The sequence below is a fragment of the Mobula hypostoma genome, chromosome 2 (assembly GCF_963921235.1).
Source record: "Mobula hypostoma chromosome 2, sMobHyp1.1, whole genome shotgun sequence".
Taxonomy (NCBI): Eukaryota; Metazoa; Chordata; class Chondrichthyes; order Myliobatiformes; family Myliobatidae; genus Mobula; species Mobula hypostoma.
Genome location: NC_086098.1, coordinates 167,181,298 through 167,194,050, shown reverse-complemented (window position 1 = coordinate 167,194,050; position 12,753 = coordinate 167,181,298). Strand labels below are relative to the sequence as shown.

At 43.8% G+C, this 12,753-nt stretch overlaps 1 protein-coding gene across 1 annotated transcript in view; it reads right to left on the bottom strand.

The window, feature by feature from the left end:
• The window catches only part of psmf1 (proteasome inhibitor subunit 1), an 82,460-nt gene that overhangs the window by 58,248 nt on the left and 11,459 nt on the right, over positions 1 to 12,753 (bottom strand). The window contains exon 4 of the mRNA XM_063041027.1: positions 7,633 to 7,830. Within this exon, the coding sequence (XP_062897097.1) occupies positions 7,633 to 7,830 (198 nt within the window). The remainder of the gene's footprint in view (positions 1 to 7,632; positions 7,831 to 12,753) is intronic.

Here is a 12,753-nt window from a genome sequence, read left to right as displayed (position 1 = left end):
ACGAATCTCATAGAATTTTTTGAGGATGTAACTAGTAGAGTGGATAGGGGAGAACCAGTGGATGTGGTATATTTGGATTTTCAAAAGGCTTTTGACAAGGTCCCACATAGGAGATTAGTGTGCAAACTTAAAGCACACGGTATTGGGGGTAAGGTATTGGTGTGGGTGGAGAATTGGTTAGCAGACAGGAAGCAAAGAGTGGGAATAAACGGGACCTTTTCAGAATGGCAGGCGGTGACTAGTGGGGTACCGCAAGGCTCAGTGCTGGGACCCCAGTTGTTTACAATATATATTAATGACTTGGATGAGGGAATTAAATGCAGCATCTCCAAGTTTGCGGATGACACGAAGCTGGGTGGCAGTGTTAGCAGTGAGGAGGATGCTAAGAGGATGCAGGGTGACTTGGATAGGTTGGGTGAGTGGGCAAACTCATGGCAGATGCAATTTAATGTGGATAAATGTGAAGTTATCCACTTTGGTGGCAAAAATAGGAAAACAGATTATTATCTGAATGGTGGCCGATTAGGAAAAGGGGAGGTGCAACGAGACCTGGGTGTCATTATACACCAGTCATTGAAAGTGGGCATGCAGGTACAGCAGGCGGTGAAAAAGGCGAACGGTATGCTGGCATTTATAGCGAGAGGATTCGAGTACAGGAGCAGGGAGGTACTACTGCAGTTGTACAAGGCCTTGGTGAGACCACACCTGGAGTATTGTGTGCAGTTTTGGTCCCCTAATCTGAGGAAAGACATCTTTGCCATAGAGGGAGTACAAAGAAGGTTCACCAGATTGATTCCTGGGATGGCAGGTCTTTCATATGAAGAAAGACTGGATGAACTGGGCTTGTACTCGTTGGAATTTAGAAGATTGAGGGGGGATCTGATTGAAACGTATAAGATCCTAAAGGGATTGGACAGGCTAGATGCGGGAAGATTGTTCCCGATGTTGGGGAGGTCTAGAACGAGGGGTCACAGTTTGAGGATAGAGGGGAAGCCTTTTAGGACCGAGGTTAGGAAAAACTTCTTCACACAGAGAGTGGTGAATCTGTGGAATTCTCTGCCACAGCAAACTGTTGAGGCCAGTTCATTAGCTATGTTTAAAAGGAAGTTAGATATGGCCCTTGTGGCTATAGGGGTCAGGGGGTATGGAGGGAAGGCTGGGTTCTGAGTTGGATGATCAGCCATGATCATAATAAATGGCGGTGCAGGCTCGAAGGGCCGAATGGCCTACTCCTGCACCTATTTTCTATGTTTCTATGTTTCTATGTTTCTATATGTCAGATCTGGCTTTACTCCATGCACTTCTTTCACTGCTCTATCGCTCTGGGTCCCATCCCCCTTGCAACTTAGTTTAAACCCTCCCAAACCATGTTAGCAAACCTACCTGCAAGGATATTGCTCCCCTTCGAATTCAGGTGCAACCCATCCAATCTGTACAGGTCCCACCTTCCCCAGAAGAGATCCCAATGGTCCAAAAATCTAAAACCCTGCTCCCTACACCAACTCCTCAGCCACGCATTCAACTGCCATCTCCTCCAATTCTTACCATCACTGTCACGTAGCACTGGCAGCAATCCTGAGAACGCCACCATTGAGGTCCTGTTCTTCAGCCTTCTGCCTAGTTCCCCAAATTCACACTTCAGGACCTCATCCCTCTTCCTGCCTATGTCGTTGGTACCAATATGTATCACGACTTCTGGTTGCTTTCCCTCTCGTACCAGGATGTCGTGCACCCAGTCAGAGACATCCTGGACCCTGGCACCCGGGAGGCAACAAACCATGCGGGTGTCCTTCTCATGTCCACAAAAACTCCTGTCTGCTCCCCGACTACAGAGTCTCCCATGACGACAGCTCCTCTCTTCTCCGTCCCACCCTTCTGTACCACAGGGTCAGACTCAGTGCCGGAGGCCCTGCCACCGTGGCTCACACCTGGTCGGTCATCCCCGTCAACAGTATCCAGGACGGTAAACTTAATATTCAGGGGAATGGCTACAGGGGTGCTCTGCACTCCCTGTCTGCTCACCTTCGCTTTCCCTTCTCTGACTGTCACCCAACGACCTGCTTCCGACAGCCTAGGTGTGACTACCTCCCTGTAACTCTCATCTATGACTGTCTCATTCTCCCTTATGAGTCGAAGGTCATCCAGCTGCTGCTCCAGATTCCTTACATGGTCTTCCAGATCGTCCAGCCGTATGCACTTCTGGTAGATGTGACTCTGCAGGAGAGGGGCGTTCCCCCAAGACTGCCACATCTCACATGAGAGGCACATCACCGTCTCAGGAGGCATTGTAAAGACTAACTACGAGCAAGCTCGTCCTCCGCCTCTTCTCGTCGAAGCCTCTCGAGTCAAAGCCTCAAAGCTCCACTCCTTCACTGACCCACTCACTCACTGGCCGCTTTCCACAGCAAAAGGGAGCAAAAGTGAGTGGGAAGTTGGATGATTAGGAAGCTTTTAAAATTAACAGAAAGCAACTAAAAAAGCTACAAGGGAAAAGGAAAAGATTAAATATGAGGGCAAACTAGTTGATAATATAAAGCAGGATTCTAAAGGTCTTTTGTTCTATAAAGAATAAAAGGGAGGTGAGAGTTGATATTGGGCTACTGGAAAATGAAGCTGGTGTGGTAGTAATGAGGGACAAAGAAGTGGCAGATGACTTAATAAGTACTTTGCTTCAGTTTTCACTGTGAAAGACACTAGCAGTGTGCCAGAGGTCCGTGAGTGTTAGGGAGCAGGAGTGAGTGCCACTGCTATTACAAAGTAAAAAGTGCTGGGCAAGGTGGATAAAGCACCCGAACCAGATGGACTACATCCTGAAAGAGGTTGCTGAAGAGATAATGGATACATTGGTCATGATCTTTCAAGAATCACTTGACTCTGGCATGGTCCCGGAGGACTGGAAAATTGCAAATGTCACTCCTTTCTTTAAGAAGGGAGGAAGACAAAAGAGGAAATTTTTAGGCCACTCAGTGATTGGCAAAGTGTTGGGAGTCTATTTTTCAGGATAAGGTTTCGAGGTACTTGGAGACTAATGATAAAATAAGTCAAAGTCAGCATGGTTTCTGTGAAAGGAAATCTTTCATGACAAATTTGTTAGTGTTCTTTGAGGAAGTAACAAGCATGATGGAAAAGGAGAGGCAGTGGATGTCGTTTACTTCGATTTTCAGAAGTTGTTTAAGGTGCCACACATGAGGCTGCCTAACAAGATAAAATCTTATGGCATTACAAGAAATATACTGACAAGGGTAGAGAAATGGCTGACAGACAGAAGGAAGCAAGTGGGAATAAAAGAGGCCTTTTCTGGTTGGCTGCCAGTGACTAGTGGTGCTCCTCAGGGGTCAGTATTGGGACAACTAATTTTCACATTGTTTGTCAATGATCTGGAAAATGGAATTGATGGCTTTGTGGCAAAATTTGCAGATAAACTGAAAATAAGTGAAGGGGTAGGTAGTGCTGAGGAAGCAATGCAATTGCAGCAGATGGAATACAGTGTTGGGAAATGAGAATGCACTTTGGTGAAAGGTACAATAGTGCAGACTATTATCTAAAAGGGGAGAAGGTTCAAACTTCAGAGGTGCAGAGGGACTTAGGAGTCCTTGTGCAACACTCCCAGCAGATTAATTCACAGGTTGAATCTGTGGTAAAGAAAGCAAATACAATGTTGGCATTTATTTTAAAGGGAATATAATAGAAAAACAAGGAGATAATGCTGAAGCTTTATAAGACACTAATCAGGCCACACTTGGAGTATTGTTAACAGTTTTGGGCACCTTATCTCAAACAGGATGTATTGTCATCGGAGAGAGTCCAGAGGAGGACCACGAGGATGATTTTGGGAATGAAGGGGTTAACATGTGAGGACCATTTGGCAGCTTTGGGCCTATATTCACTGGAGTTCAGAAGAATGTATGGGGATCTCTTTGAAACCTACCAAATGTTGAAAGGACTAGATAAGGTGGAGGTGGAGAGATGTTTCCGGTGGTAGACGTATCCAGAACTAAAGGGCACAGCCTCAAAGTTGAGGGGTGACTTCTTAAGAACAAAAGTAAGGAAGAATTTTTTTAGCCAAAGAGTAGAATTTTTTTTAGCCAAAGAGTTGTGAATCTGTGGAGTGATCTGCCACAGACTGCAGTGGCGGCCAAGTCCGTGGGTATATTTATAGCAGAAGTTGATAGATTCCCGACTGGTTGGAGAATAAAGGGATATGGTGAGAGGTACGAGGTTGAATGGGATCTCAGTTCAGCCATGATGAAATGGCAGAGTGGACTCGATGGGCCTAATTCTGCTCCTATGTTTTGTGGTCTTACCTAGCTGATGCTCATCTCAAAGCGTTCTCGAAACTGGATCAGTCTTGTCACTGATGTCCTTGTGTTAATTGTTAACACCCCACATATTTTCACCCACCTAACTTGATTTTGCATCACTAACAGAAACAACACTGCACCTCCTGCTAGCCGTTCCTTTGCCTGCTGTTTAGATGCCCCAACTCAATCACTCTTTTGACTCATTAGTGTCTCTGGACACCAAATTTTAATCAAGTCCACAATGAGCCCAACAAGATGTAATGAATTTCTGGTTGGCAGCACAGGATGTGTTCAGCATTGGAGTGAACACCAATGCTGTGGAGCCTTAATTACCAACTCATTGTCTGCTTACGTCAAAAGCAATAGTATTCATCTCTTTCAAAAGAACCAGAAGAAGCATCTTAAGACCATAAAACATATGAGCAGAATTTAGCCATTCAGCCCAATGAGTGCTCTGCCCTTCCATCACTGCTGATTTATTATCCTCCTCAACCCCTTTCCTGTCTTTGCTTTCTCTCCGTAACTTTCGACCCTTTTACTAATCAAGCACCTACAAACATCTGCATTAAATATACCCAATGACTTGGCCTCCACAGTCACCTGTGACAACGAATCCCACAGTGTCACCACTCTGGCTATATAAATTCTTCATCTTTGTTCTAAATGGGTATCCCTCTATTTTGAAGCTGTGCCAAATGGGCTCGAGCACAAAGGCATTTATTTCACCATCATATATTCTCCTTTTTGAAATATTGTGGTAACAAGTGTCACAGATTAAGAATGAATCATGGAGCACTAAACACAAAGAGGCCTTTTGGCCCATCCAGTCTGTGCCAGCCTGGTCTTCTTCCTGGTTCCATCGACACACACCAGGACTATAGCCCTCCATGTATCTATCCAAACTTCTCTCAAACTGCAATTGAACCTGCACCCTCCACTTCCACTGACTGCTCCATCCACGTGTTCACAATGCTCTGTGAAGAAGTTCCCACTCAGTAGCTCAAGGGTGAAAAGTGAAATATGTAAATACAAACACAAACATAGAAAACCTACAGCACAATACAGGCCCTTCGGCCCACAATGCTGTGCCAAACATCTACTTACTTTGGAAGTTACCTAGGGTTATCCATAACCCTCTATTTTTCTAAGCTTCATGTACCTATCCAGGAGTCTCTTAAAAGACACTATTGAATTCGCCTCCAGCACCGTCGCCGGCAGCCCATTCCACGCACTTACTACATCCCTGCGTAAGAAACTTACCCAACATCTCCTCTGCACCTTCTTCCAAGCACCTTAAAACTGTGCTCCCTCGTGTTAGTCATTTCAGCCCTGGGAAAAAGTGTCTGGCTATCCACACAATCAATGTCCCTCATCATCTTATACACCTCTATCAGATCACCTCTAATCCTCCATTGCTCCAAGGAGAAAAAGCCAAGTTCATGCAACCTATTCTCATATGGTACGGCCCCCAATCCAGGCAACATCCTTGTAATTCTATAGTATCCACATCTGTAGTGAGATGACCAGAACTGAGCACAGTGCTCCAAGTGGGGTCTGATCAGGGTAGGATGCTTGTAAATTTTTTCTGTACTCTTTCAATCTTATTGACATCTTTCCTGCAGGTAGGTGATCAGAACTGCACACAATACTCCAAATTCAGCCTCAGTAACATCTTATACAACTTCCACATAACATTCCAACTCTGGTATAAATATCCTGATTTATGAAGGCCAATCTGTTCAGAGCTCTCTTTACCACCATATCTATTTCTGACACTCTTACCTTCAATGAATTATAGATCTGTATTCTCAGATCCTTTTGTTCTACTGAAAACCTCAGTGCCCCATCATTCACTGTGTAAATCTTACACTGGTTTGCCTGCCCAAAGTGCAACACCTTGCACATGTCTGCATTAAATTCCATCTGCTATTTTTAAGCCCCTTTTCTCAGCTGGACTAGATCCCACTGCAGGCAATGACAGTCTTTCTCATTGTCCACTACACCCCCAGTCTTGATGTCATCTGCAAATTTGCTGATCCAGTTTACTACATCATCTAAATCATTAGCAAAGATGATAAACAACAATGGACCCAGCACTGATTCATGTGACACACCATATCGTCATAGACTATGTATTGCTTCCAGGGTGTAAGGGGTGTCCAAGGAAGGGTAACACCTCTGGTGAAAGGGCTTGATGTGCCCATTCTGGTGCGGCTCACTCACCTCTGGTCCCACTGGACACTCAGTTCTCACCTGTGGCTCCAAGAAACTGCATGTGACAGCAGCCACATCATGGTACACCATTTTGACAAGGGGGCTAAACCAGGTGAGGGTAGCCAGCAAGTCTCATACCCCAGTGCTACCATACAAACTCAGCTCCAATGGACTAGGCAGATGAGATCTGCAGTGTGATCCAGTGGCCAGGGAGACAGCTCTGCAACACTTTGTGGCAACCGAAGGACATGATTAAGCACAGGCCATGACGTGGTCATACACTGCAACCAAGGAAAACCCCATTTTGCAACGCTTACTGGACCTGAACCTTCAAGGTCGAGAGAGTGGAACTAGCCCAGTGGAACAGGCTTCCCACTTTAAAAACTCTCCCACACAGATTTCCTGCCATCGTCGGACACGATGGACAACCATCACCATGCAAGAGCCTTATTTTTATCATTCTCTCTTAGAGGGAGCGGGTCCTGGTGGAAGCCACAACTCAGTGGGCTTCATACAAAAAACACTGCATTAATGCATTTCATTTCTTTATCTAACTATATCTTAATCCAAGACCATGTTTGCCCTATAAATGGAAGGAAAGATCTCACTGCACAATTTGAAGATGTGCAAGGGATTTATTCCTCAAGGACAAACATACACTACCACAGTGACTGCACTTCAAAGATATTATAGTGTAGTGGCTAGCACAACGCTTTACAGTATCAGCGACCTGGGTTCATTTCTTGCTGCTGCCTGTAAAGCGCTCATACATTCTCCCTGCGACCACATGGGTTTCCTCTGCATGCTCCGTTTTAGTGTCCACAGTCCAAAGACGTACTGGTTGGTAGGTTAATTAGTTATTGTAAATTGTCCCGTGATTAGGCTAGAGTTATTGCTGGGCAGCATGGCTCGAAGGGCCTGTTCTTTACCGTATCTCAACGATATACGTAGATAAATAAATATCTAGTTGTCTGTAAGATGCATCGTTATCATGACAAACACTACTAAAAACTCAGTGAAGTGTACTGAAGTTTTGCACCCAAACTCACTTTGTCAGGTAAAAGGATTAAATCAAAGACAGGCACCTTTTAAATACAGTCATGGGCTTGTCACTCACCAAGGAGGTTGCCTCTCTGGGACACGAGGAGGGATGAAGAGTGGGCTGGTGTTTGTGCGCTGTTCAGCACTTGATGCAGGCTGGACTGACTTCTTTTCTCTCTGAGACCCTCCTGCTGTCCTCTGTTTCGACCCAAGTAAAGGTGAAATGATTGTGGATTCAACAAGGTGCCGTAACTCGTCCTTCTTTTTGAAAACTCTGGAGGAACGGTCAGAAAATGTTTGCATTAGAGTTTCTAAAAAAGGGTTCTGGATAAATTAATGTCCTACTACAATCATGAAAACAGCAAAAGAGATGGGTATTTTAGACCACTGTTTGGTGCTGTCATCCAAATAAATTTCTGATCACTCTCCTTTTCCCCTTAAAGTATTTGTCCAATTCCCTCCAGAATTTGCTTTCATTACCCTTTCATGAAGCACATTAAAAATCAAAGCAACTCATTTTGAAAAATATATTAGACTATAAGGCATAGGAGCAGAATCACCCATTTGGCCCATCGAGTCTATTTTGCCATTCCATCATGGATGATTTAGACCACAAGACCTTAAGATATAGGAGCATAAGTAGGCCATTCGGCTCATTTATTATACCTCTCAAACCTATTCTACGCCTCCTCCCTGTAACTTTTGAGTACCTTACTAATCAAGAATCTATCAGCCTCTGCTTTAAATATACCCAATGACTTGGCTTCTACAGCCACCTATGGCAATGAATTCCACAGATTCGCCACCCTCTAGCTAAAAAAATTCAGCTTCATCTCTGTTCTACAGGGATGTCCCTCTGTTTTGAGACTGTGCCCTCTGGTCCTACTATAGGAAGCATCCTCTCCATGTCCACTTTATCTAGGCCTTTCAAAATTTGTTAGGTTTCAATGAGATCCCCTCTCATTCTTCTAAACTCCAGCAAGTACAGGCCTAGCGGCATCAAACGCTTCTTATATGTTAACCCCTTCATTCACGGGATAATTTTCGCGCCTTCTCTAGACCCTCTCCAATGCCGCACAACTTTCTTAGAAAAAGGGTTTAATTCTGCTCACCACAATTCCAAGTGCAAAGTGTGGTCTAACCACCACTTAATAAGGACTTAGCATATAGTATCTTCCTTGTTTTTGTATTCAATGCCTGTTTATAGTGCTAATGATCGAATGTGCCTTTGTAACAACCTTTTAGATTCGTATGACAACCTTAAAATATTACACTCTTGTTAAGCATTTTTGTCTTATCAAGAGGAAAGAGACCAATTCTGTGTAACACACACAAAATGCTGAAGGAACTCAGCAGGTCAGGCACCATCTATGGAGTGTAATAAACAGTCGACACTTCAGATCAAGACCTTTCACCAGGATTGAAAAGGAAGGGGGAAGAAGCCAGAATAAGGTGGTGAAGGGGTAGGTGGGTGGGAGGGGAAGAAGGGGGTGATGTGCAAGCTGATAGATGGAAGACGTACAGGACTGAAGAAAGAATCAGATAGGAGAGGAGACTGGACTACCAAAGAAAGGGAAGGAGGTGGGGAGCTAGAGGGAGGTAACTTTCCTTAGATATCCTTGTATGTCTTATATCATTCTTGTTAATCTTTTCTACAACCTCTGCAACGGCATGTGCTGGCGGCAGCCTGCAAGTGTTGTTTTTCATTGCACGTTGCACCAATACACCACAGCAACTTCCTAATACTTGTAAACGTATTTGGGGAATAAAGTTGATCCTTGATCTCCCAACCATCCATTCATTCTTCAAATCTATTGATGTGCTCAAGTACCTGAAGTTAGTCTCCTCAGTATTGACAAACCCTCTCACACAGTTTGGTATCATCTGCAAATTAAAGCCCAAAGGTAATCTGCGGAAAAAAGTTTCCTTACACAGCAGACTACCGTGACCTGGAAAGAGGTGCCTGAGAGGAGAATGGTAGCAGGCTCAATGTCAGCTTTCAAAAGGAAACTGGGTCTATACTTAGTAAGGACATATTTTGAGGGATATGTGGTAAGAGCAGTAAACTGGATTAACACACTTCAAATGCTGGAGGAGCTCAGAAGGTGAGGCAGCAACCATGGAGAGGAATAAAGAGTCGAGGACAATCCTGACAAAGGGTCTTGGCCTGTAACATCAACCCTTTATTCCTCTCCATAGATGCTGCTTGACCTGCTGAGTTCCTCCAGCATTTTGTGTGTGTTGCTCTGCATTTCCAGCATCTGCAGAACTTCTTGTGTTTGTAATAAATTAATTCTTATGAGCTTACACCAAATGGTTCTCTGTGTTATGATTCAAAATTCAAAGTAAATTTATTATCAAAGTATGTATATGTCACCATATACAACCCTGAGATTCATTTTCTTGCAGCCATTTACAGGAAAATAAAGAAATACAATAGGATTTAAGAAAAACTATAAATAACAACGACTAGCAAACAATGTGCAAAAGAAGTCAAATCGTGCAAATAACAGAAAAACAAATAAATAATACTAAGAACATGAGTTATGGAGTCCTTGAAAGTGAGTCTATCAGTTTTGGAGTCAGTTCAGTATTGAGGCAAATGAAATTATCCACGTTGGTTCCAGAGTCTCATGATCGCAGTTCTAACACACACAATTAATACCAAATTCTCTGCAGCCACAGATGCAATACCCTAGTGCAAATTCTCATAAACACTATAAGATACTAACTATGTGCTGAGCTTAATAGCTCTGATGCACTGGAGGAACTCATGAGAATAGTCAAGTTGCTTGTTTCCTCAAATAGTTGAATTCCTTCTCAGCTTTTGAAAAACTGGATCAATCCCTTGTCTATTCAAAGGAGACAAGTGTCTTATCTACATATTCCATATCATCAATCAAGACTTTTAGCCAAAAGAGGATATTTTCAGCTGGCTGAAGGTACGGTTGGCAATAGCATTGGTGTGGAAGAAGTGGGGGAGGCAGGGGACACCAAATACAAGAAGCATTTTTTGTCCCCTGTGTTGCCGGTGCTGTAAAAAATGTTGCACTAATTGCTATGCTACTATGCCACCCCTATCAAATTAACTTAAGAGAAAAAAAACTACTTTCAATATCTTTCATTTGTCTATTCCCCAGAGTTTTCAGAAAAACTCTGTTTTGAGTAGTGAAAACAAAAACGTAACTTCATATTGATCAGGTAGATCTCAAACCTTCCTGGCCAGTTGGGTTGTACTGGCATCACAGTGGATTTTATGACACACAAAATGCTGCAGGAACTCAGCAGGTCAGGCAGCATCTATGGAGGGGAATAAACAGTCAATGTTTCAGGCCAAGAACATTCATCAGGATTTAAAAGGAAAAGGGAAGAAGACAGAATAAGGTGGGGGGAGGGGGAGGACTACAAGCTGGCAAGTGATAGGTGAGACCCGGTGATGTGTGTGGGAGGATGAATTAAGAGAGGAGTACGTGAAAAGCTGTGGAAGAGGTAAAGGGCGGAAGAAGGAGGAATCTGATGGGAGAGGAGGATAGGCCATGCACTAGGGAAGGATGAGGAGAACTGCTTGCTATTCCTGTCCCAACTGCCAGAATGAACAGATGAGCACAGGACTGGGTTTCAGTCAAGACACCTCAGCCTACAGTCTAGGCTTGCAATTCAAGGAGTGCCATTTGGGATGAGGTACAAATGGGAGAGGCTACAGAGATGTAGAACTCAAAGAACAGTCTTTCATTGAGTTTACCCTCTTACATAGCATCCTTTTAAAGCAGTAAACAGTGTGATCAAGCATCACCATATGCACTTACATGTATTAGGAATTTGCTGTTGTGTGCTGGCATGACACGTAACAAAAAACATTCAACAATTAAAAGAACACAGAATTATATAAAATATAAAGTTAGAGGTTAAAGTTCAAATATGGAATCAAATGTGCATAAATATATCACTATTTATTTACAATGTAAACAGCAACATAAAGAGTCTTTAAGTGTTTACCGTACAGTGCAGTGATGGAGGGTGGGGGTAACTAGATGGTTGATCAGGTTAACTGCCTGGGGGAAGAAACTTTTTAGGTGGTGTTAAGTTTTTGTTTTAATAACCCTATAGCGCTTTCTAGAAGGGAGCTTTTGGAAAAGACAGTTTGCTGGCTGGATAGCGTCTACAATGATAATCATGCCAGCATTGTACCAACAGCTGCCCAGCAGACAGCACTCTCTTCTGAGTCAGGTCTTACTCCAGGAACCAGTTGGAGCTACTACTTCTTGAATTGGACGGCAGGGTGAAGATACATCTCTACCAAAGGAGGTATAAGGTGCTCCTTCCCTCCACTAGCCTGCAGATCACCCTTGGGCAAGGTGTAGCACTGCATAGCCCCTTGATCAGGGTCACGTGAAGCTATGGAAGCGGGTAGTGGATGGTCATATGAGCAGCTGATGAATATCATAAGTCCTGGTTATGCGTCCACTGACGCCAGGCGGACAGTCTCTGAAGAGTATGAATGGCTGGGGTCACCCGTCTTGTCCTCTCACGGGTGTAAAAGATCTCTAGCTGCACAATTTAAGGCAGGGTAGATCTTCCTGACATCCTCCCAATATTTATTCCCCCAATTCCCCTCTGTCCATCGGTCGAGATGCAGAGTTGGTAGGTCAAAGCAGAATACAGGGTAAATAGTAGGATTCTTAGCAGTGTTGGGGAGTGTAGACTTTGGTGTCCATGTTCATAGATTCCTCAAAGCTGCCAGCAAGTTGATAAGGTTAAGGCATATGGTATTGTAGCCTTCATTGGTCGGGGGATTGAGTTCATGATCTGTGAGGTAATGTTGCAGATCTATAAAACCTTGGTTGGACTACACTTGGAATACTGTACTCAGTTATGGTTGTCTTGTTTATAGGATGGATGCAGAAGCTTGAGAGAGGGCGTGCAGGAGATTTACCAGGATGCTGCCTGGAGTAGAGCACATGACTTATAAGGCTGAATGAACTAGGGTCTTTCTCTCCGGAGAGGAGGAAAAAGAGAGGTAACTTGATAGAGGTGTACCAGATGGTAAGAGACACAGATCAAGTAGATAGCCAGACCTTTTCCAGAGAGGAAACGGCTATAACAAGGGGGTATAATTTATAATTTTAAGGTGATTGGAGAAAAGTATAGGGTGGATGTCAGAGGTAGCTATTTTTATATGCATAGCAAGTACGTGGAA